Genomic DNA, 25,621 nt, shown 5'->3' with positions numbered 1-25,621 from the left:
ATATTTACAGTTGTGTTTGTAAACCATCCATTCATTTTCCTTTATTCCTTCCTTCCTCGTTTATTTATTTGCGTTCCTCTGTCGCCCTCTGCTGAGATAATGCGGTAATGCAGGACATTACTATAATGGTTGAAATGCCCTGTTATGATTAACATTTTTTTAAGAACAAACATGTTCCATCATATTTATTGAATGTATTTATTGTATTACAGAAACCCAATAAAAAAAATCACACAAATAGAGAACACGGGTTCAGTGTTCCCGTGGATCATGTGCCCTTCATAAATTGTTTAAATCCTGTAAAAAACAGAGCTGATCCATTTTATTATACGCATATCATTTTTCCTCTAGGAACTGGGACATCCCATAAATGAAATCATCTCAGACAATAAGGTCAATTTACACTTAAAGTCCATTATTATTATTATTATTATTATTATTATTATTATTATTAATAATAATAATAATAAACGAAAACACTAAAAAGTGTGGATTACTGTGAATGTCAGTGAAAATAGAAATGAAAAAGTCTGTATTTGGATTAGAAAAAAATTTTTTTTTTGGAAATGTAAAAGTTTACATGTAAAGAAAGCTATTGTCTTTTCTAAGTATTGATGTATAAATTATAATCATATTTCATCATCGTTATAACATTTATTCAGGTTTTTGTGCGAAAGCTACATGAAATCTGCCTTGTATGTCTTGTATGTGTTTTGCTTTGGTTTGAAATATATTTTTGATGCATATAATCGGAAAGAGTCAATATAGTGCATATAATCAGTTATCAGTACAATAATGTATAATCAGTATGAGCTTAGGATCTATTCTGTTCAACTGGACCAAATCTTACATATTACTATTCAAAAAGCCAAAAGCACATACATCTTTTTTATTGTAGTTATGCTGTATATAATCAGTAAACACTGTTATTTGATCTTCTCTAATGATAGATGAATCGCCTGAATCTGGTTAGATGAGATTTTCTTCTTTGTTTTATTATTTTTCATGTCTCTGACTCAGCTATGTGGTTACACTACCAGGACAGGACAGGACAGGACAGGACAGGACAGGACAGGACAGGACAGGACAGGAGCTCACTGTTGAACTTGAATCACATTTCCGGAGGAAGTGGTAGCAGTGATCAACCTCTAGGTTACTGAAAGGAAAGCTGTTGTGTCCAGCTCCAAAATTGCCAAGCTGCTGCACTTGGGCCCACGAGGAAGGACCTTAACTCTCAGTTCACCAGTGGCACTGTATCATGGCTGATTTGAGCCTTATAACTTTGCTAGGATATATAAAGAAAAAATAAGTGTGTATATGCATATGTGAGAAGTAAGGGGGAAAGAAATCCTAATTTTCCATTGTTGTTGCCATCAGTTGTCAAGGACAAAATGCCCCGATGTATTCAGGTAACACAACTTGGATGCTATATTACCCAATAATAGTACTAATAATAATTTTTAAAAAGCAGCAAACCTGTAATAATCTGTAATTCCTTTTTTTTTTCTCCAAGGTGCAACACATTTTTAATAGATTTTAATCTAATGATCTAAGATTTTGAGCTATTTTGTGAGATGTTCAGGAGCACCTGGTTCCACAACTCCAACTAACTATATAAGACTGTAGGAAGGACATTACTCAATCACACACTCCAGTTCTCATATTTCTCTCTTTCTAGTTTTTCTGATCACACTCTTGGGGTGGCACCGGCCCCACGCAACATATGCTTGGCCCCCTTGTGCCCCCCCCCAACGCTGATGTCATTCGCTAAAACCCTGTGTGGTTCACTGAGATTATTTCCCGTATATTTACACCGCCACTGGATTAGAGGGAAGCACGATTGCACAAGATGGAGACCTCATCATTGTAATTAGAATTATAAACCTATAATTATATATATTTCCCGTGGGCTCACCACCTGCAGGAGGGACCGTAAGGGACGGTGCTGTGAGGATTGGGCAGCAGTTGAAGGCGGGGGTCTGCTTAGACTGCTGCCCCCGCAACCCGAAACGGATAAGCGGGAGAAAATGAATGAATGAATGAATGAATTATATATATGTTTATATTGTTCCTGCTGTTTCAAAGATTGAAGACACAATCACTTTCCCGAATAGTCTGTGGCAACGTGGTTGAACGCTAAAAATATATATTTTTTTTATAATGTTTGCATTCTGACACCAGGAATTTGAAGATGGAGAATAGTAAATACCTTTTTGTATTGAATAAACAAAAATAAATTAAAAAATATACACAAGATTGTCATGCAATGTCCAATGTCCTTCACATTTAAATTATTTTGTCTTGAAAGAAAAAAAAAAGGCTATTAAATATTACATTTGTGGAATATTGATTGAGTTAGGAGGTTTGTTTATTTTTAGACAGCATTATGTGGACATAAATGAAAAAGGAGACAAAAGTCAGGAACAGCAGCAATACATTTTCTTTAAAAAGAAATAAAACGATGCAGTACAGTGCAATTGAGAACAATTAATGTCTGTTTAATGGTTATTTATAAAAAGAAGAGATGCCTTGTCCAGGCACATGTGCAGTGCCATTTTTATGTCGTATCACTTGTGTTGGGACACAACTTTTTAATCTTGGGCCCCCAATTGACTGGTTCTTTGCCCACCTTCATGCTTAAGCAGGAGACAACCTGCCCACACCTACCGCATCTGGCATGTTAGATTGTGGAATAATAAATTACCACCAACAAGAAGAAATAGGATACAGTGTTTATTCTGGTATGTTCAGGTTACATGACTTGGCAGATGCTAAATTACCCAATAATAGTAGTAATTTAAAAAATAGTTTGTCAGCAGCAAAGACAAACCTGTAATCTGTAATTCCTTTTTGTTTTTCTTCAAGGTGCAACACATTTTAATAGATTTCAATATTCAATTAGAATGCTTCCCCCGAATGATTACATCAACACCCCCCAGTGAAGGTGAGAGTCAAGGGAGAGGCAGGGAAAACCTTCAACCTGTAAGTGAAATCCACAACTGTTTAGAACATTACTTACAGAAGAGTTTATACATAGATACAACTCTGTAACGAGATTAATAACCACTAGAAACATTCAGTTTACAATAAAAAAATAAAAGAAAGAAGGAAAAGGGAAAAAAATATTTGCACAAAACATCCAAAAAATATCAAGAAGCCCCTATAACGAAAAGAAAAAAAAAAAAAAAAAGAAGAAGAGGAGGAGGGGTGGATCAACTCAAAACAGAAATAAAAGTTTTTAATTCGTTACTTAATTCATTAATACCTTCCCAAATTCAAATCACAAAAAAGTCACAAAAGCTATAGACTTAAAATGAAGAAATCAGATTCATCTAGTTTTTTTTGGTTGATTTTCTTTCCTTTTTTTTTTTCTTTTATTTATTTTTTATTATTATACGTATTTAAGAATATACCGCAAAAAATCACAACCGATCCCCGACGAAACGAAGCTGCACGATAATAAACCGTTATTCGTTATAAGTAAAGGCACACAGAACAGACAGGCTGCACATGGACTTGGCTGAAGCTATCTTACAGGGTTTTGCAGTCCTTTTCAGAGGAGGAAAAACAAACAAGAACCAAAACAAAACAAACAAAAAATATCAGCCCGTTATCTCTGCTCTAGTAACTGAACAATGTCCTCTGTAGCACCTGACACTGGGTCAAGCCACTAGATGGCACCATGCTGGATATAAAGTTATAGGCAACAGCAGTGAACCATAGAGCAGTCTGAATTTTACGCTTTATTCGTTTTTTTTGTTTTTTTTATATTAGATATATTTTTTTCAGTAAGTGCTAGTTCGCTCTTCAAGGTACACGCTGTCAGATCTGCGCTCAAAGCCGCCTTTTTTTTTTTTTTTTTTTACAGGATTAAAAGCGAGAAAGCGTGGCTTTGATTGGCGCTGAGTAAAGCGTGAGGTTTTCCTGTGTAGTGAACATCTTCACGGCTAAACACCAACAAACTTCACCCTATCGGTGTTGACTAACCTGACTGAGTTTCTGAAAAGTCTATTCTCCGAAATGGTCTATAAGGTCGAAAAAGTAGGAGGGAGTTAAAACAAAAAACAAAACAGCAATTAACAAGAAAGAGGGACTATAAGAACAACCACTGAAGGAAAAGAAAAAAAAAAGACCTGAGAGTCCCGATGTGGAATCCCCAGAAGTGTGGCACCTCCATGTTCTTTGTATAGAAAGCTTTTTTATCCCCCCCCCCCTTCTTTTCTTTTTTTCTACCTTTTTCTTTTTTTTTTTTTTTTTTTTTTAACAGTCATGCAAGGACACAGTCTTATTGAGAGAAGGCAAGAGAGACAAAGAGAAAGAAGACACACACACACCGGAAAAGGAAAAGCCAAAAGCCAAAAAAAAAAAAAAAACACGACGAGGCACTGTACTTTTTAGCTCATGTTTTACTCACTTTTTTTGTCTTTGCATGTGTTTTTTACTTAAACGTGGCAACACGTTTAAGTGTTGCCACAAATTACCCCTTGTGAACATTTGACACTTCCCTCTTTACCTCCCTCCCTCTATCCCTGATAGCCCTGTATGTGCTTCGACATGATTCGGAGCTCATCTTTTACACCGATTTTAACGATATGGACCAAAAAAAAAAACATGTATAACCCCACCGAAGAGGCCCAAATAACCTGTTCTTCTTTGGTGCTTGAGCTCTTTTGAAATGTTTTCAAACAGCATCCAATCTTTAGAAAACATCTACGCTATATTAAATCAGTTATACAATAGTTCATTAAAAAAAGACCCCCAAACTTGGTATATAGTGTCCTGTTATCGAAGGGGAACGTGGCATATTAGTTAATTAAAAGCCTTAAACGTATGGCACCTTGGCAAACTGAGCTGTGTTTTTTTTTTTTTTTTCCCCCTTCCAAATTTGGCCTCGAATCGAAAATGGCTTTACGGATGCTTTACAGGAAAGCAGGAGTGAGACTGACGAGAAGCTCTTTTTTTCTCTTAAAAAACAAAACAAAAAAAAAACAGAATTGTTTAATTAAGCACAGCAGTTACGATCACAGGCTTTTAACTGAAGCATTAAAAGAGTTTCATCCGTAGAAGCAAACCCTCTACGATATTTTGGTCAGCCTGCACTCCGTATTTCAATGTCACACACACACTCGTACTTTTTTTTTTTCTCACACACCTTTATAGGTTGAACTCAAATCATGAAAAAAGAAGAAGATGAAAGAAGATGAAAAAAACTAATCCAGAACAATTCTGATCTAGGGGAAAAAAACAAAACAAAAAAGTGTCAAAGTAATAATAAAAAAAAAATTAAAAAATGAAAAACTAAAAATAATATTATGCGAAGAGTGAAACTTGGAGATGGAGTACATATAGTCGGCTATGTTATGGTCTGTAGCCTGGCTGGAAGCGTGCAGTTTCTTCGAAGATGAGCGCCTTGAGGGTCTCTTTGGGCAAGTCGTCGAGCTCCATGTCGAATTTGAATGGCGCCTCGGCGACAGGCTGGTGAAAATGAAACCAAAGTTTAGAAATTCCAATTTGGGCGATTTGAACCCTTATTGGTGGATTCGAGAGCTTCCTTACCTCATCAGTGGGGTCGTAGTACTGCTCCAGATAGGGGTGTGCTAGGGCCTGCTCCACTTCAATCCTCTTATGGGGGTTAAATGTCAGCATCTTATCCAACAGATCCAATGCTAGACGAGACGAGACAAAATAGCGAAGAGTTGAAAATCCCGAATCATGATCGTATCCCTGATTTCAGTTATTTAACAACAACAACAACAAAAAAAAAAAAAGAACTTGATGATGAACTCTGACCTTTCGGGTCGGCGTTTGGGTAGAGGCGGACCCAGGGCACTTTGGCACGCCCAGGCAGAGAAAGTAGGTAGTTTCTGGCCTTTATGTTGATGATGCAGTTCAGGTCTTCTTGTGTGGGGGAACCAAGAACACCTGTGAGTGAGTGAGTGAGTGAGTGAGTGAGTGAGTGAGTGAGTGAGTGAGTGAGAGAGTGAGAGAGTGAGTGAGTGAGTGAGTGAGAGAGAGAGAGAGAGAGAGAGAGAACAAACAGTTGAATTTTTCAAAAAGCTTTCATTGATGTGTGAATGTGGACATGGAATAAGACAGCTACTTGGGTGGAGACAAAAAGGGGAAGAGAACTAGGAGTAAGAAGTGATGAGAAGAGGGAGGCCAGCCTGAACTGTGTCGTTCTTGCTTCCTCTGATCGGCGGCTCGGGAAACGTAAAACAAATGCAATACACAATCTGGAGAAACACTGTTGCCTAACTGCTAAAGCACTTTGAGGAAGTCTCAAAATAGATACCATTTCCATTCAATAAATGTGCTTTCTTCTCATGATGGTTTGAGGCACATATGTGTACGTGCTCCTTATTATCTGCGGAGGCTGTTCAGAGTATGCCATGTTCCCAAACTCTGAGAGGGAATTTTGTGCTGGAATCTTAATCTGAAAAAAGTTTCCTGAAAGAACACATTGAATTATGCTTGATGTTCTTACTCAACACATCACCAATGTCTGTGTAGCTTATGTGCAGCTGTCCTGTAGATGGCATGCCGGAGCCAAAACATTTTTTCTTTTTTCTCTATATATTTCTTTTTGCCATCTGCACCGATGGTATTCACGATCTGCTGGTGGTTGGTGTTAATATTCAATAATGATCCAGAGCAGTAGTACCTGATTTGTGACACAACAGTTTTTCTTTCTAAGGAAACAGAGTCACATGCTGCTATACTGCTTCAACCCCTTACACTTGTATTACGCCACAAGGATCAAACATGTCTGACAGCTTTTGAATGGCTTTGAATGTAAGCGGCGGCCATTTTGCATACATATTAACAGCTACTATTCTCTCTCTCTCTCTCTCTCTCTCTCACAAACATTTTCAGTAAATAAAGTAGCTCAAACTGAAGTACAGAAGTAAATTTCTCACCCTATAGTTGAGTGTATGCGGGTGGCGAGAGGAAGCACAAACACACACACTATAATTAACTAGACTGAAGAAACGGTTACAAAAATCGAGGCTGTACGTGTAAAAGAAATGGTACTGAACAGCAAATGCACAATACCATACACATATGTCCATGATTCAATCCTGACCTCGAGTTACTGTCAGTATGGCGAACAGCATGTTCTTCCTGGGTTTTAATTTTATTCCATGCAACTCTGTTATTACTATATGGACAAACGTCCACCTAACCAGAAGATTGGTATGTGCTTTTCTGAACCTCACATTCCACATTTAGTCCCCATGTGCTGTTATAATAACCTCCAGTCTTCTGGGCAGATGTTCCAATAGATTTGTGCTCGATCAGAAACAAGAGCGTTAGTAAAGTCAGGTATTGATGTAGGTGAGGTGAGGCGACTAGGGGTGCAGTCAGCATTCACATTCATCCCAAATGTGTTTTAATAGGGTTGAGCTCAAAGCTCGATATCAGGAGATCTTCCACTCAAACCCATATCTAAACCATATCTTCATGGAGCTTGCTTTGTGCACAGGGGCATTGCCATGCTTAGATATCCAAGTTTAAATTCAATTTTACCCCACCCTCAGACATCCTATCCAATTGTATGCCTCCAACATTGTTGTTTGGGGAAGAACCACATATGGCTTGAAAAGTCAGTTGTCGAAATACTTTAATCTATACAGTGTAGATCACACTTAATAAAATACATTTGACAACAGATTTTCACTCATTACAAATCTAGACATCCAGAGTTCCTTACCACTTAAGACTTGGGGAAGCAACCAGGCTAAAAATGGAACCTGTCCTTATATGGGTGTGACCGTGTAGGACGATTTTGATTCATTATTCTTACACATGTTTCCTGGAGAGTCACTGTGTGCATTAAAAGGAAGTTTAGTATGAACGTGAGAAAGGATTTTTCTATTGTACAGATCAGGCCATTGTTCAGTTGATATCTACAGGGATACACACTTTCACTGAGAAATGAGCACACTGCTTCCCCTATACATCAAAGATGACATGATGCATCCATAGTGATGCACACACTGGTGAATTCTATATGCAAATGCTGTCCATAGAGAATGTTTACATTTAATCATACATAAAAAGTGATGAACTGAAAATGCATATATGCAAAATCCAACCTTTTCTCACTTTCCTTTTCCTTTACAGTACAGTGAAATTCTTTCTTCACATATCCCAGCGATGTGAAGAAACTAGGGTCAGGGCGCATGGTCAGTCATGATACAATGCCCCTGGAGCACAGAGGTTTAAAGGCCTCACTCAAGGGCCAAAGAATGGCAGCTTGGTGATATTGGGGCTTAAAAACCTCGACCCACTAAACACTATAAACACAAATGGAAAAGCAAATTTATAAATAAACAAAAACAAAAGAAAAAGGCAGCTTAGCACAGTGTAAATGTACTCAGAGCAAGCAACAGAGAGAAATGAATCAAAACTAAAGCTTTAACAGCTGGTAAGACTCAGATCCTACTTATAAATTAAAAGATGATTTCAGCATATGGAAGGTAACATTTCTCAAGTCAGAGCACAGAGATAGAAACCTCAGACAGAAAACGCCACAGGAAGCTGATGAACGTGTCAATCACCAGAATGTATATCAGCGAAAAGTGTGAACGAGAGCTACCCGATAGGACTCCAGTATCTGTTCAGGAACAGTCTATTCAGCTGTTTTTACCTGATAACCATCAAGCGCTGATTTGGCAATTAGTGTGCAGATTTGACCACAAAACATATAAAGCGAATATAGGCAGAGTTGTAGCTTTGCTTTTTCCTCTATAATTTATTTATTTATCGCTAAACGGGCCGATTGTACAGCTTTCAGTACGTATGTCTCGTCTCTGAACTCAAGATGCACGTCTTTTACGGTGTGTGTGTGCGTGTGTATGTAAAAGTCTAACCACAATTTGATTTTGGTATAAATCAGAATTAAAACTACGCAGACACCCACATAAACCCTGCGATCTTGTCAATCAGTGTGTCTGCAGTGGAGGAAAAGTGGAGACCTGAATTTTTGAGGCCTGAGAATTTGTTGATGCAAACAGTTAATTCAGATCACAAGCACAGGATTAATCAGTGTGTATAATCTATACCTTTTTATTGTACAGGTTTTTAGAAAGTCTTTGATCTTAAGTGTTTTCTAGTAATAAGTATTTATCAAGTATAAAAAAAAAAAAAGAAAAAAAAAAAGAAAAAAGAGATACATACCTAAAATGTGATTGAGCTGGTCCAGGTAGTGCTTGCCAGGAAATATGGGTCTGTTCGAGAGCATTTCAGCCAGAATGCATCCCACTGACCAGATATCAATAGACTTGGTATAACCCTGCAAGTCAAACAACCAATTCAAAAACAGGTCAGTATTTTAAGTTTTATATATATATAAAAATAAATTTCCCCTTCACTTGAACTACCAGAACCAAACATGTTCCACCATGACGGTGCCCCTGTGCACAAAACCAGCTCTATGAAGGTATACTTCACATGGGTTTGAGTGGAAGATCTCCTGCTATAGCGCTCTGAACTCAAACCTACTAAAGACCTTTGGGATAAATGTGAATGCTGACTGCACCCCAGGCCTCCTCACCCACCTAATAACACCCTTGTGCCTGAATGAGCACAAATCTAGTTGAACATCTTCCCAGAAGATGGTTATTATAATACCAAATAGCGACTGAAGGTAAAACGGGACGTTTAAAAAGTACAAACAAATTTTATGAGCAGGTGTCCTCAAGCGCTTGTCCATATAGCGAATATATTCATTTGCGTGTTCTGTACTACAATTATGTCAGCGTTTCCATAGTAACAGCTATTACATCGAAACGTGTATTAGAAGGGTAAAGCATTAACCAAGTTGCCAGATAAAAAAATGAAGTGTTCTCGCTTTTTTTTTTTTTTTTTTTTTACATAAAATGCTGTTACTCTTAAAATCTAAAAAGAGACTATAAGGGCATAACCTTTTGTAGCTGCTGTAAGATAAGTGATAATGTGGAGAAACAGGTTAAAAATTTTGAGACACACTGAACATGGTAAGATCCTGTTGTTAATCATTTTTCTGTTGCAGCACCCCTGTCGTGTTTTATTACTCACTTATTACTAGCTCAGGACTTTTAAAAAGTCGACTGACTTACAATAAAAACTGAATGTTAAGGCATATCTGATGCAGTAACTCTTTATATAACATGTCTTTCACAAATATAATTCACATGCCATGTATTCAGGAAGGAAAACATACATTTGCACGTTTATTTATTGTTATGTGAAAAAAAAAAAAAAAGCTAATTCAAATAATTAACATTAACAGCAGGAATCATATCAATTTGGTTTAAAAATTGTTGATCAGTCATTAAATATAACACAATTATCCTTATTAAAGCATCTTGCCTTTGAGTTGAGCATGATCTCCGGGGCACGGTACCAGCGCGTGGCTACATACTCTGTGAGGAACCCGGTATGATCGTGGTCCGGGTCGGCTACACGTGCGAGCCCAAAATCACAAATCTGAAAACACAAGGTGACTTAATAAACAATCACAGATGAGGGACACACACACACACACACACACACACACACAAAATCTTTGAATACGATTTTATTAAGGTGCACCTTGAGATCGCAGGTGGTGTTGAGCAGCAGGTTGGAGGGCTTCAGGTCTCTGTGGAGTACGTTGGCTGAGTGGATATACTTCAGGCCACGAAGGATCTGGTACAGGAAGTAGCAGATGTGATCGTTGCTGAGGTGCTGCGTCTTCAGCAGCTTGTACAGATCGGTCTCCATCAGGTCCTGCACGATGTAGCTGGAGATTGCTCAAGTCAAGGATGTGCTGTATACAGTTTAAAGAAGCTTCTAGTCTGTATGTTTGGACAAACGTGAATGCTGTTTGGTTCAGGAAATCTATCCAATATTTGCACTGCTGGGTGGTGAGGAGTGTGTTTGGGTCGGGATTTTTTTCCCTCCAAAGTTTCAGAAACATCTTACACTACGTGGGGGTTTTCTGTAGTTTAGCAATGTGTCGGGTACCATGTTATTGCATGTTACTCAGTTTGAGCCCAATGCTTTAAAATACACAGACGCAGGGTTATTAATGAGTGCATCTTTGTGGTATGAGTGCTTGCACAGAACAACGCATAAACATCCTGTACATATCCAGAGTAAATCTCCTCATGCCAAACAACCCCCAACAAAAACAAAAAAACATTATTTGTCTAAAATGCCCCTTTATGAGGCCAAGCCTTTTATGATATCCTTATATAGTAATTTTCAATGTAAATTCAAGCAAGATTTAATGTACAATGTAATGTTTTCCATTTAGGAAACGCCTAAAAAAAAAGGCCGGGGGTCTACGCCTCGATTTTATCTTGATATCACTGTCAGATGTTTTGAATAAAAGTGTCTGTCAATTTGAGGTGATGGAGGAGAAAAAAAAAAACATGTCCAAGCTATTAATCATTAAAATGTTTAGCAGCCCAGTGGACAAGTAGGTTTAACAACCAGAACAGGAACCAAACTTCCTGCTGACTTTCGCAAACTCCTCAACAACTCGTCACCAACGCAAAGCGAAACGTTTCTTTTCTAGCTCAGAACAGCATCGATCAAGATGTAACCTAGATTCGATTAAAGTACACAACCCACAAACACAAGCTTCTTTTATCTACTTTTCAGGACAGAAAATGATAAGCCTTCAAAAAAAAATAAAAAATCTCACAAAGCACATTTCAAGGCAGAGCTTCCAACAACCCGTGCCATTTCAGCTGCCATCCCACACACTGAATATAGCATCCAGCCAAAAACCCCTCCGCTGAAGAGGGGGAGGATCTCTTATTGCTGTCTGAAGCCGCTTCTTCCTGAGCATGATGCACAAGAGGGACTGAGTGTACAGAATAGCAGAGGCTCATCCTTTTCTACAGGAACGTTTGTGCTGCCAGTGAGCCACCGAACGCCTACTGACTATTGATTTCTGCGCCAAAATTAACTCTTTACTACGGGGCCTGCTGCCTACTCATCTACTACGTTGCGTAAAGGAAAGAAAAAAAACGGAGCTTCGGCGCCCGAACGTCCGACTTGGCAGTTGAACCCTAAGCTTTCAGACATTAAATGAAACCAGTGGGACTGTCTGACTGAACAGCGTTTTATTGATGGAGAGAAATCTGATTAGGGAGTCAGAGACAGGTTCCTTCCAGAAGGTCAGCCCGTACGATCCGTCCATATGATTACGTTGACCTTGAGCTGAGGTTTTCAGAGGATTATTTACTGGTGTGTATGTCCTTGATACCAGAAGTATTGTGATGCTAACGATACATGTGTGTTTGTTCTGAATTAAAGGTGTTTTTATGAACATCATTACTGTCTGAGTGGCCTGGAAAGGATACACGTCTTTCATCTGGTCGATGGAGGGTGAACGGATGATGTCGTTGATGCCGATGATGTTCTCATGTTTGAAGCGCAGCAGAATCTTTATCTCGCGCAGAGTGCGCTGGCAGTACGTCTGGTGCTCGAATGGGCTGATCTTCTTTATGGCAACGCGTACTTTATTTTCACGATCGTATGCCGAACTGCAGGGGAAAAACATGAGAAAAGAGGGAAAAAAAACAACACCACCTTAGTTTCATAAGCATGGCCACTATTCAATCATACAATTAAACTAGAGGACATGATCATTAAAAAAAAAACATTTAACCTTTATTTTTAATGTATTCCTGTCAGAAAGAGTTGGACAGAAAGCAGTTTCCCTGTGCAACTGTTGAATAACACTGACATTTTCAAAAGAAAGACATGAAATCCACATGTGAAAGTATTCAAGTGCTCCTGTGTTATTACAACTGACAAAAAATATCAATGTTTACACATTATAATGCCACATCTATAAGTTGTCACATGAAGATCAGCTGTATTGAATCTTGTGGTCAATAAGTTGGCCAAAGTTATTGAAAGACAGACCAGGGCCATGTCCACATTAATAGGTTTGCGTTTAAAAAGGCGCACTTTTCCTCTGCGTTATGGCCTTTCTTCCACACCGAGACTGCATTTTTTAGTCGATAAAAAATGTAGCTTTTTGAAAAATGCTCTCCAAAGTGAATAAATCTGAAAACGTAGCCGTTCGAAAACAATGAAGCATTTGCCGCAAAGTTTCAAAGATCCGGAAAGTAAATAAACGCAGGGTGGATCGGTTTAACACGTAAGTGTTTTCAGACGTTTCACTGTAGATGAGCCACTTGTGGGAAACGATTGAAAAGGATAGTGTGGATAAGGAGCGTTTTTAGACCAAATTGAACCAGATTAGTCTATTAGCCCAAGACTTCTTGATGATTCTGTGCTGGGTGAGACATTTGTGGTATTCTGTGGGATCGTAGGCATCTACTCTTACAAACTTGCAACAGCAGCAGAATTTGGAGGACACAGAAAGGGAAGACGATGACAATGTACTGTCTGATACACTGGGAAAAACTGAACAGAAGGTCAGTGGATTCGTTAAATTTAAGTACAAGAATGCCACAAAGGATCATGTACGGCTCATGCTCTGTTACACACAACAGACTTCAGTGCAGTGTAAAAGCTTGGAAGTGTGTTGCCATAGTGACTCTTTGAAATTGACGGTACGCTAGAACAGAGGCACGACGCGCGCACACACACGCACACACACACTCGCCCATTATAGCTGACCTTCAGATCAGTCTCCTCTTTCAAAACCTCATTGCATTTCTCTCACTCAGAGGTAACAGTCCTCCCCGTTTCCTCAGTGTTTATTTCAAAACGCTCAAAAAGCGCATTCAGTCCGGACACAGGAAGAAAAAAAGCCTGATGCAAAGCCGTTTGTGTAATCCATCGTTGCACAAATGGATTGTACAAGAAACAGTCTAAGGCTTGTTTGATCAACCTCCAGACAAAAATATTATGTGAATAACGAGACAAATCCCGAAACCTACCCCTCCTTTAGTCCCTCTAACAAAGTGCATTAGGCTGTCAACATTTAAATATAAATGATATCACCAATACCATGATGACACTAGTCATCTCAGACGAACCGTGATGTGCACAATGATGCTTCCATTAACTACACAGCCTGGGCTCCCAAATGGAGTAGCAGAAGTGTCAGCCCTGTATTGGAGAGAGTATATATCCCAATAAGAACATGGCCATCTGTGACTGGGAGACTATAGAGAAAGATTGGGCATGCTTTATTGAAGGTAAGCATTACTCCCATTCCCCAGTCAATCGAAGAGACACTAACCAATCATGGTTGAGGTTGGCTTTAATTGTTTCAAAGAAAGTAAATTGGAAAGGAATGGGGTGATAACACTATCACTAGTAAGCAGAAGAGGAGAAAAAACCTTGACAGTGGAAGAGAAGAGAAAGATATCTGATTTGACTAAATAAATAAATAAATAAATAAACTGTTGATTATTAAGTCAAACAAAGGGACCCACCTACATACGTTCTACTGGCTCACAAGATTTAAGGATGTGGAAACACAAGCAAAAATTTACCTAGGATTTAAGCAAACGTCACTGCTCCCAGAAGTACATGCATCCTTTCTCCTTTAGTGAATAGCTTTTCTGAGAAACTGTGTAAATATCTGATTAAATCACACCCAACTGTTGGGGTACATAGTCTAAAACAATGGTCTAAAATATCTTTGTACACTGAAACATTAATTTTCCACCACTGGAATTGAGAGACCCAAATACAACACCAAATCCAAAAAAAGTTGGAACAATGTAAATAAAAACAAAATGCAAATTTTATAACTATTTTACAACTTTTTTTGCCCTGTCACAGCTTTTTCAGCAAATCATTGCATTCTTCTTTTTATTTCCATTTTACACTTTGTCCCAACTTTTTCAAAATTGTGGTTGTAGGTTCCAGCATTGTGATGCGCCTGAAGTCTCCATAAAGACACGGTGTGTTCGGGTTTAAGTAGAAGATCTTGAGTGTAGTGCATAGAGCCATGACCTCAATTCCTCTTGAACACATTTAGGTCTTCAAAACAGTTTTCTAAATAACCTAATCCTGATGTTCTTGTGGCAGAATGAGCAAAAATCCCCACAGCCACACCCAATCCAATTTAAAGCTTTCCCAGAGGAGTGGAGGTTATTATAACAGCAAAAGGGAGCTACAGTAAATCTATAATGGGATGGTAAACAAGCACTTATAGGCATGACCGGTCAGGTGTGCACATTCGTTGCTCCGAAAACGTAACAAATTGTTATTTAATTTGGTGACATCGGGAGGAAAAACAAAAGTTTGGATGGAAGCAGCAGAAATCATTGGTACCTCAGGTGAGTTGCTTACTGCTATTACATAATATATAAAAAAAAAGAAAGAAGGTACTTTATAAAATGTCACATGTACTTTTTTACAGCAAAGTGAAATTCTTTCTTCGCATATCCCAGCGATTTAAGGAAGCTGGGGTCTGAGGACATGGTCAGCCATTATACAGCGACCCTGGAGCACATAGGGCCTTGTTTAAGGGTCCAAAAGTGTTAGTTCTGACAATTCTGTGGCTTAAACCCCTGACCTTCAGATCAGTAAGGCTTAAACTTCCAAGTAAGAAAGTGCCAAAGACCTAGAAACCATTGGTCAGTAACTGTCGACAAAACCACTTGGATTCACTTGCAGTGTTTTGGAGATTTGCGTTTTTGAAGATTGAAAACAAAGCGGATCAGTATAGCGCAACATCAGCACACGCAACATATACGTGGAGGCCGTATCAGGATTTATAAGGCTATGATCATCCAGTATCATCTTGTGTTGCGACATGAAGGAAGACTCTCATGGTTCGTTTCAGACCAGAAACAAGAAGATATATGTGCTGCTATGTGCCTGACAAACGTTCTTAACCTAATTTGGATCGAGCAGCAAAAAAAAAAAAAAAAAAAAAAAAAGGCATGCATGTTGCATCATTAGAACAGGCTGTAATTGCGAGCTACCAGAAGGCTGATGTAGTGAGTTACTGCAGGAAGTGGACAGCTGAGTGGGGTGGGATAGCAATTAGCCTAGCGAATATAAACCACCGCAGTCGACACCCATGCGTGCGCGCGCACACACACACACACACACACGAATGAAAAGTGTAATGGCAAGCAATAGAAACACTGGAGGCATAAAGGGAGGAAGAAAAGGCAGCAGAATGGAAGAGAGCGAGATGAAGATAGGGAGAGAAAGAGCGATATGGTTTCCAAGGAGACGGACCGGCAAGACTTTGCAGAGAAGAGAGTTATGCAACGAGATATTTCCATGGCGACGCGGAAAGGAGGGCGGCAACAAAGCGTAGCGGGTTTATTTATATATATATATATATAAAAAAACACACACACACACACACACACACACACACACACACACACACACACACACACACACACACACACACACACACACACACACACACACACACACCTCGCTTTGGTGGAAGAAATTATGAAGCGAGGGTTAAAATGCTGACAACTACACCCCGGTTTATAAATAAAGAAGGGTGAAAAGTGTGTTTAGGCAGAGGCGAGGGATTTGGGATAGAAAAAAAACATTAAACGGCAGCGATTTCTAGTCTGTAAACAAGCAGATGAGCAAACTGCAGCTGTGACGCCTAGATCACCAACGATGTGTGTGAGATTGTGTGGGGGGGGAAAAGACGAGTCGAGTCTTCAAATCAACCTCGATAACCATCTATTCACACTAGTAATCAGCAATTCACACATCGTGTTGGTTTCTCATGGGTACAGTGTAATGGTGTAGATATGTTTTAAAGCCTGGCATCAATCAAGTAGCTAGTGAGCGAGAGACAGAATGAAGAAAGCACTAGGTTTTGTGCCCCCAAAAATATATTTTATTCACATTACAAAAACAGATTTCTTTTCCATACTTTTTAGTGCCTTTATTTCCACAAGGTGGGACACACACACCCACTATATGAACCAATGACATCCACTGCCCATTATATTGTATCGTATTACAAAACCTGACAAATGTTACACATTTGTGTAGGAATGCTGCAGTCCATCATTTTTTAAATCCAGCTGAGTTTTGTTACTTTTTCTGCCATCCAGCAGTTCCTGACTACACAGCTGATATTATTATTATTATTATTACTACTATTATTATTGCACCCTCCTTTCCCCTACTCTCCTTAAACCTGAAATGGTCTTTAAATGGTGGAAATGCTAATTTTCCTGTTTTTTGATTCCTGAGCAGTGAGAACTCAATACTGCACAGGCCCAGCTAATCCCATGTTCAGCACAGAAACTACAGCTAATAATAATAATAACGCCAATCATTAACTTAAACTTTTCATTTTCAACATTTTTGTAACACGTTTGTTTCACTTATTGATTGGATTGGTGGCTCTGCGTAAAAAAACAAAAAACAAAAAAAAAACAATAAAATCACTGAAGACATTTGCTAGAAGAAACGGTTAGAAGAAGATGGATGCATACATACACATGGAATAATCAAGCGCTCACTCTTTCGATCACTCGTTCTCCTCATCCTGACACAGTACGTCTAGCCAGATTGAATGGCGGTATGCTGACGTCATTGGCAGGAACGTTACCATGGTGACCGGCACCATAGCAGTCCTGGCATTAGCCACCAAACAAGCCCCCTACGTGCAGCGTGCATGTGTGTGTAAGTGTGAGTGTATAGAGGTGCGAGCTTGAACATTCGAACGATGAAGCCATGTGTCTATGGAATAAGCATGAAGGGTGTGTCACAGTGAGCGATCTGCGTGTCTCTGCATGTGTGTGTACACAAAAAGATAAGCTACGGAGGTGAGAAGGCAAAGGTCAAGCTCACCGTTCTAAGTGTGTAAAAAAAAAAGCATCTAATATTAGTATGAGCAATGACACTCAGGCTTTGAGAAATATCTGTATATTTCAGCAATCAACAAAAACATACAAACTCTTACCTCTACATAAACTCAATGGTTTTCTCAGTGTTTTCTGATGAACACAATAGGCCTACACAGAGCTCATTTTACTACCGGCCACTGATAAGCATCTCAATCACTAACACAGACATAAACACAGCCAGAGAGTGAGAAAGAGCAAGAAACTAAAAGCACACAGGTCTGATTAGCCTGATATATATTTAGCAAACTGAAGTCAAGAGAATACTGGATTTAGACTGGAACGAATTACGATTTTCTATTCTCATTTGCATTTTTTCCCCTTCATATGTGTTTAAATGCATTTTTTTATGCAGATAAGACTTACACACAATCTCCACAAGCACGCTCCAAAATGTAGTGGAACACCTTCCCAAAAGAGTTATTTTGACATCTCATACAAACCATAATATGTAGCACTACTACTACTACTACTACTAATAATAATAATAATAATAATAATAATAATGAGCCATTAGAGACATTTTAGATATTTTTACTCTTAATAATATGTTTCCATACAAATTCACACCAAGTTAAAAAAAAAAAACCCTAAACAATTGTTTTTCCGAATTTAAATACAAATTCTTCAACATCAAATCAGCTGCTTCTAGCCAGTAATCTATCATTTTGAAAAAGAAAAAAAAAAAAAAAATGTCTAAATAATGTGCTATTTCTCACAATATAGAAATGTCTACCAATCTTTCTAAATGCATTTCTTGAGAAAAAGTAAAAGTTGCAATGTCAAAAAGTAGCTTGGTCTAATACGAAAACTCAGACCACGCTCACACACACCCGGGCAAGATATTTTTCCTTATACATTTCCTCATTCTTACTATTTCCATAAATAAAACTTGTACCACTTTATGTAGTAATCATTCAGAAATCATTTTCTTTCTACCAGCTGACAAAGTTTTGGTGTTTTTCGGTAGCTCTACAAAACAAGCAGGATTTTCAGAAAGCTCCATAAAAGAATAAAAAAAACAGCATGTTCATCTGGCAGGCCTCGCGAGTGTGTAAAGCAGAGCGAGTGTGCTTATCTTACACACACACACACACACACACACACACACACACACACACACACGGAGTGCAGCAAGGCATCAGGAACTATTTGAGATGATTAAGTACTGATTTAACTGCAGGGTAAAAGTGAAGGCTACAGTGTAACACCTCTCTAAAGCAAACAGGAGCTCTGGCACAGGCATGGAGATTGTTACACAAGATAAAGTTTCCGCCCAACAGTCAAATCTGAACAGGGAACAAGACGTGACATCACCTACAGAAGGCCCCCGGAGTTCAAATCCAATACAATGGACACGAGTGCTGGCATGCGGATGGCTGGGAGCAGGCAAACACACACACATTTACAGGAACCACCGCTTCAGTGATCATGAACAACAAAATGGAATGCCCTCCCTCTGAGCACATTTTTTTTTTCCCTCTGCCAAATTCACCCAGTCACTTTTAACTGTTTTACTCAAACTATTCCCCCTCTCTCTCTCTCTTTTTCCTGTTTCCATTCTTCCTGTCTCTTGCTCAATCACACATTTCCTCATCACACACACCCTACTTTCATTTTACCTCCTAAAACCGATTCGACTCTTAACAGAGCACTGTTTGAAACGCTACTGGAGTCTTCCTGAACCTTTATTTATTTATTCGGATAACTTTTAAAAAGCATTTTTACAACAGAGGAAGCAGTTCGGTGTTGCTCGAGAACACAATGAGGTGAATTAGATGTGGCTGGGATGTGAACTACAATCTTCTGATCTCAATTATACAACACAGGCTCTTCATAGGTGTGCTGGTATAGAAAAATAATTACAATAAAGTGGTTTGATCAGGGTACTTCATTTTTCCCATCCCGAGGGCTTGATTACCATCCTACAGCAGCATGCCCCGAAGTGTTTTATTCCTTTTATACCACTGTAATTGGTATTAACAATTCTTATTCATTACTCGCTTCGATTCCATACAATGTCGCAGCTATCTAAGAAAGCAAAATGGTCCCTAATCTCCAAATGTGAGGGATGTAACACCATCTAATCTGTCAATCACATCAACACCAGTCAGTAAGTGCCTGAGAGCACATGAGGGCAGATAGCACTTTTCTACAACCAAGACATGTGCAGCAATTCAGAAAGAAAAAAAAGTGTCAGTGTCCTGAAGAATCTTATGCTTAAAAGCTTTGACAGTTACAGCTAGCTGATCGTCAAGACTCCTTCCAAAAAGGAAAAATCTTTTCATACAAAAAAAGGTAATCATGTTATGAATATAGGTAAATATACAACATTTCTTACATTTATTTTAGATAAAAGCTTCCCGTGGGCTCACCACCTGCAGGAGGGACCGTGAGGGACGGTGCTGTGAGGATTGGGCAGCAGTCAAAGGCGGGGGCCTGCTTAGACTGCTGCCCCCGCGACCCGAATTACGGATAAGCGGGAGAAAATGAATGAATGAATGAATTTTAGATAAAGTGTCCAGTATACAAGTCCCTGTAAATGAATTTGAGTGAATGAGCAGTTACTATAGAAATGTAGTAGTAAAACAAGTGCCTTGATATAAACGTCATGAAGTTTCTTTTACATTAAACAAAATCAACAAATCAGATTTAAGAACTCAAAAGAAATACTATCCTCGAGTCCACCAGATCTGGGTCTACTCATAGTCTACTCATATAGTCTACTCATTCAGAACAGTTTCAAGGTCAGTCATCCTTGACGCCTAACCAAACCCTGGATCCCATCACTGATTCACTGTGTGATCTGCTGACAGGCTCAGTCGCTGTGATTTTCTGCTCTCGGTTGATACAGGAGATTCGATGTGAGGCTGCAAGAAATGAGGGTTTCATATTCAGTGCTGGAGGCGGGATGGAAAGTTTAGCAGAATGCCAAGATTTGCCAAACGGGGGGACTGCAGGACTCAAGGGGAAGGAGAACACCCCAAGCTGTGACACTGCATAATTAAGACTTAAATCTGCTTCAAATAAAATCCTGAAACGACACTTGAATTTAAATTATAACTAAAGGAAACACTGCTATGACATGTTTTCTGGCTACCCAGCCTAATCCTATTTCCCATCTTTAAAGCCACAGGCCTTCAGACCACCCTTCCCATCTTACTAACCCAATGCAACAGTTCGTTCCATGCCTTTGCTGATCGAATATGCACTGGGATTCATTTTATCTCTGTGAAATGCCACTTGCCAAGTCCAGATAGCAGCCTACTTCCTCCCAACACAGATGTCCATACAGCGTGATGTACTGCAGCTTTCAGTTTGCACAATGATTTGCTTTTTGTTGTTGTTGCTGCAGTTTACAGGGTGTAAACCGGAGGCCTAGCTCATTCATTCCACTCTGTGTGAGAACTTAAAGCAGGCTCGGGCCAATAATGAGATCACACTCAATGCATGTCCTTTCACTGGGAACAGATGGACGGCATCGGACTGGGATCGGACAGGATGTGCGCTTCGACTCGGTTAAGGGCGAGCTGAAATCTTTTGCTTTTTTTTTGGGCTTGATTCATCAGTCACGTATCATTTTTCACTCCAATCATCGAGCAGTGAACGCATGGGCAAGGAATTAATAATATTTACCACAAAGAGGTCATATTTTACCTCTCCCTACCTCCAGGTATTAAACAAACACCAAGCTCGCCCTGTTTAACTCAAAAATATCTCATGTTACCAATACAGTATTATTTCCATTTCACATTATTAGTACTATTATTATTATTATTATTATTATTATTATTATTATTATAGCATTTGGGGGCGAAACACTGAATTCTGAAATATCCGAATTTTAGCACTGGTTGACATCTGGTGCACAGGAGAATTATATTCATCACCTTCGATTCAAAGTGTGTTGTATGCAAATATTTTGTGTAAAAAAAAAAAAAAAGAACCAAGCCTAGGTTATGAAGGATTTCCATAACATGTTCCCGATGCTGTTTTACTTCAAAGCTGCATATCGTGACAGAGATTGTTCTCTGATCCATACTCTTAATTGTTGGCCCAAATGACTAAAATCTTCTCTCTTTTTTTTTTACAACCAAGCAAATGATGTGATGCACATCAGAACACCTACACTGAAATTAACAAACTACATTTATCAGCATAATGTACAATTTTGTAAAATACTGCAATTAGATCAGAAATAATATATTACTAATTTTATGTTGATAACAGCCTGCTAACTTTTAAACCTCCTTTAGCAGCAAACTAAGCATCAGCTGTTAGCAAAAGCTCTGTACTTAATACAATTCTCCAGCTCAGACCACCGTTGCTGGTTAAACAAATTGGTGGGTTCACTTGACCACACTTACCTGTGTAAAGACTGTTTGCTCTTGCAAAAATTCTCAAAAATGAACCAATGATCACCTTTTTTTTCCCAGTCTGTCCAATAATTACTGATAATCAACAATCCCATTATCCATTCAATGGTTTCGATACAATTTTTCAATCCATAGTGTTTAACTGTGCCCATTTCCCCAATACACATTTTTTCTACAGTCTTGAATAAAAATTATAGTATTGCATAGACACACACAGTGTAGTTCCTGGTGCCAGGACAAAAAAAAAAAAAAAAAAAGATTTATTTTGAAAGAAAAAAAAATATGATTTTGTTTACATTTTATATTTTGATTCCTGTTGCACATTCCTTCATAAAATCATCCTTCCTCATGCAACAGAAGTTAAAATGCAAATGAGCCAGCAATGCAAACCATTTTTGTGATGTCAGACGGATATTTTGCGTAAGCATCATCTAGTTTTGCAACACTGAACTGCACCAAACCACCGACCAAAACTAGTAATGACTGCAAAAGATCCTCCTGCAACCAGTTGCTTACAATCAACCTACATTTACACAGAATGTTTTATATCCAAGGAAACAAAAAAACTAAAACAAAAAGAGCTCAATTGGAGGAAAATGTCTGAACAATTTTCTTTACATATTTTATTATTATTCCTATTACACATTTCTTTATTAAATCTCCCTTAATCATGCAGCACGAGCTAACAAGTAAACGAGTCTGATGAGCCTATGAATATGCAAATTTATTTTGTGACGTCACCAAGATTTTTTTGCGTATGCATTATTCTAGATTTGCAACACTGCACTGCACCAAACCACCAAACAAAATGATCTATAATTGCAATTTCCTTAAATGCAATCACTTGCTTGCAATCAACCTACATTTATGCAGAAACATCCGACAGAAAGAGCTCAAAACCTGCAGGGAAATGTCTGAATGTCCTACAATTTACAAAAACTAAATATAGAGATCTCAAAAAAACTCATCAAACCGATCTTTTGAGTTAAACATGTTACAGAAAACTCGAGTGAAACCGAATATCAACAAGTGATCCAACAAGTTAGCTAGCTAGCTTAAAAAAAAACAAGCCACACATCCTGTACAGACTTGATTTTCCGAAGAAATATGATTAGTATACATTATTAAAATGACTGAAGACTAAATATTTCGCCATAAATGATTTCCCTGAAACATACAGCGAACATTAGCCACCCGAGCTAATCTAACGGCTAACGAGAGCTGAGTCCCAAACCGCGTGTACTTACGCACTAAATAGTAAGCGAGGAAAAAAAAAAGGATTGAGACGCCGGTGTTCCAGCGAGCGTACTGCGGAGTATGGAAGTGTCCGTACTGCACCGAACTCGGAGCCTGGCGCTGCACTGATTGAATGAACGCTTTAGAAGAACCGAAAGCGACTTTTTTCCAAAAAAAAAAAGGGAAGGAAAAACATAAAAAAAAATACAGCCTGGGACTTACCAAACCATCCCATAGGCTCCTTCGCCGATGTAGGACAAGTTTGTGTACCGCGGGCCGACGTCGAAGGCCTGCCCGCGGACCAGTTCGGCGCCGGACACGGGAGTCGGGCCGCCGCCGCCGGCAGCAGCAGGAGGAGGGCCACACACCGCCGCTGCAGCCGCTGTCGACATCGCTGGGAATGGAGGAGGAAGACAACAATAATAATCATTATAACAATAATAATCATTATAACAATAACAAATAGTTATAACTATAATAAATAAATAAAGATTTCGCGACACACACCGAAAGCCCCACCGGTGTGAACAGAGCAGCAGAGTCCCCCCTAAAAAAAAAATTATAATTATCCCAGAATATATTCCGAGTTGAAGGAAAGAGATGCTCTTGCGGCGAGTTCAGAAAAAAAATGGCTGTAAAGAAGGAAAAAGTGTGAGAGTACGTGTGTGTGCGCGCGCGTGTGTGTATGTGTGTGTGAGCTGACATGCAGTGAACGCGCTCGAGACTGCAGACGGAGCTAACCCGCTGCGGCAGGAAATAACGGGGGAGGTCACGTGATCCCGAACAACTCATACAAAGATCCCATGTCTAGTTTATTTTAAAGGGGAAAAAAGATGGATAAGGGGTATTTATATTTTTTGATACTACAGCTGCTGATCTGTCGACTGAATCACAATCAAGCCCCCCCTCCCACATTATGCAATCATGTGTCAGGGAGTCAAACAGGTCAAAAGCTTCAGGTAATCCATCATTCCATCCACCGATTATTAGTAATCATGGTGACTGGATACTTTGATCCTGGAGTATTTAAGATAGTGCTGAGCTGCCATTTGCGCAGCCATGACTATAGAGTGGCCAGAAAAGGAAAAACATTGGCTGAAGAAAAATTTAAATCATTACTGTGTAGAGTGGTGCAGAAAAGGAAAAACATTGGCTGAAGAAAAATTTAAATCATTACTGTGTAGAGTGGTGCAGAAAAGGAAAAACATTGGCTGAAGAAAATTGCAGCTATGACTATAGAGTGGCGCAAAAAAGGAAAAACATTGGCTGATTAAAAAATGAAGTCATCCCTGTGTAGAGTGGTTGAGAAAAGGAAGGAAAAACATGGGTTAGTGGAAGACATGGGACAAGACTGGTTGAAGCTGACCCACACTCATAGTAGTTTTATACCGTGTTTACACCACCAGGCAACCTTCCGAGTATTTTTAGGTGCATAGTATAAAGTTAGATACTATATATATATATATATATATATATATATATATATATATATATATATATATATATATATATATATATATATGACTGTAGACAGTGTTCTCTAAATGCTCAGCAGAAATGAAGTTAAAATACTTAACATTAAAGTTTTGTATGGTGTAATATTATAAAGTTGAGAATTTCCTTTCCTTTGACACACAAACAGTAAAACCGAACACTGTACTGCGGCAGGATGTTTTAAAAAGTATCAGCTATGTAGGCTAACACACGTATTTCTTTTTATTGTTTTCAACATTCTAAATTAAAAGTGAAGACATCCAAACTATGAAAGAACATATGGAATTATGTAGTAAACAAAAATGTGTCAAACAACCCAGAATGTGTTATATATTTTAGATTGTCTGAAGTAGCTACATGTATGATATTGATGACAACTTGGCAAACTCATTGCATTCTCTAATCAGAGTCACAATTTAATCACCTGGTCTGGTTTTCAGTTCACAGGTTCTTTGTCCAGAGTTTATTGGTGATATTTCTTGCCCTGAGTGGCAAGTGGTCTTGTGCTGAGGAAACAAATTCAATAGTTGTTTTGGTTCTACTACATCTACTGAACAAATCCATATTATAGCAAGAATCAGTAAAGTCAAGAGAAAACACAGTCCATCATTCCTTTAAGAAATTACTTTAAATGTATCCCGGAGTGCAGTCTCCAAAACCATCAAACTCTATCATGAAACAGGCTCTTGTGAGTCAAGTCAAGTC

At 38.8% G+C, this 25,621-nt stretch overlaps 1 protein-coding gene and 1 long non-coding RNA gene across 2 annotated transcripts; one reads left to right on the top strand and one right to left on the bottom strand.

Annotated features, from left to right (window-relative positions):
- Positions 1 to 2,720: 2,720 nt before the first annotated feature.
- Positions 2,721 to 24,337, bottom strand: mapk1 (mitogen-activated protein kinase 1). Its single transcript, XM_083527433.1, has 9 exons — positions 23,930 to 24,337; positions 23,645 to 23,816; positions 12,339 to 12,521; positions 10,576 to 10,765; positions 10,354 to 10,470; positions 9,181 to 9,295; positions 5,791 to 5,922; positions 5,557 to 5,666; positions 2,721 to 5,475 (listed from the first exon to the last, which is right to left on the bottom strand). The coding sequence occupies exons 2-9, from the start codon at positions 23,812 to 23,814 to the stop codon at positions 5,359 to 5,361; spliced, it is 1,134 nt and encodes a 377-aa protein (XP_083383559.1). The 5' UTR covers positions 23,815 to 23,816; positions 23,930 to 24,337; the 3' UTR covers positions 2,721 to 5,358.
- On the top strand, positions 6,570 to 8,267 carry LOC310718595. The gene is made up of 2 exons (XR_014531199.1): positions 6,570 to 7,318; positions 7,405 to 8,267. It is a non-coding gene; the product is annotated as an uncharacterized lncRNA (long non-coding RNA).
- Positions 24,338 to 25,621: the final 1,284 nt, after the last annotated feature.

The sequence above is a fragment of the Silurus aristotelis genome (genome assembly GCF_946808225.1).
Source record: "Silurus aristotelis genome assembly, chromosome: 23".
Taxonomy (NCBI): Eukaryota; Metazoa; Chordata; class Actinopteri; order Siluriformes; family Siluridae; genus Silurus; species Silurus aristotelis.
This window is presented reverse-complemented; position numbering and strand designations above follow the sequence as displayed.

Excerpts from the sequence above, each read along its gene's own strand:
- mapk1 (XM_083527433.1), bottom strand. The coding sequence starts at position 23,814 with ATGTCGACAGCGGCTGCAGCGGCGGTGTGTGGCCCTCCTCCTGCTGCT. Across the intron at positions 10,471-10,575 it reads ACACCACCTGCGATCTCAAG|ATTTGTGATTTTGGGCTCGC; the intron begins GTGCACCTTAAT and ends TTGTGTTTTCAG. Across the intron at positions 5,476-5,556 it reads ACTACGACCCCACTGATGAG|CCTGTCGCCGAGGCGCCATT; the intron begins GTAAGGAAGCTC and ends CATTTTCACCAG.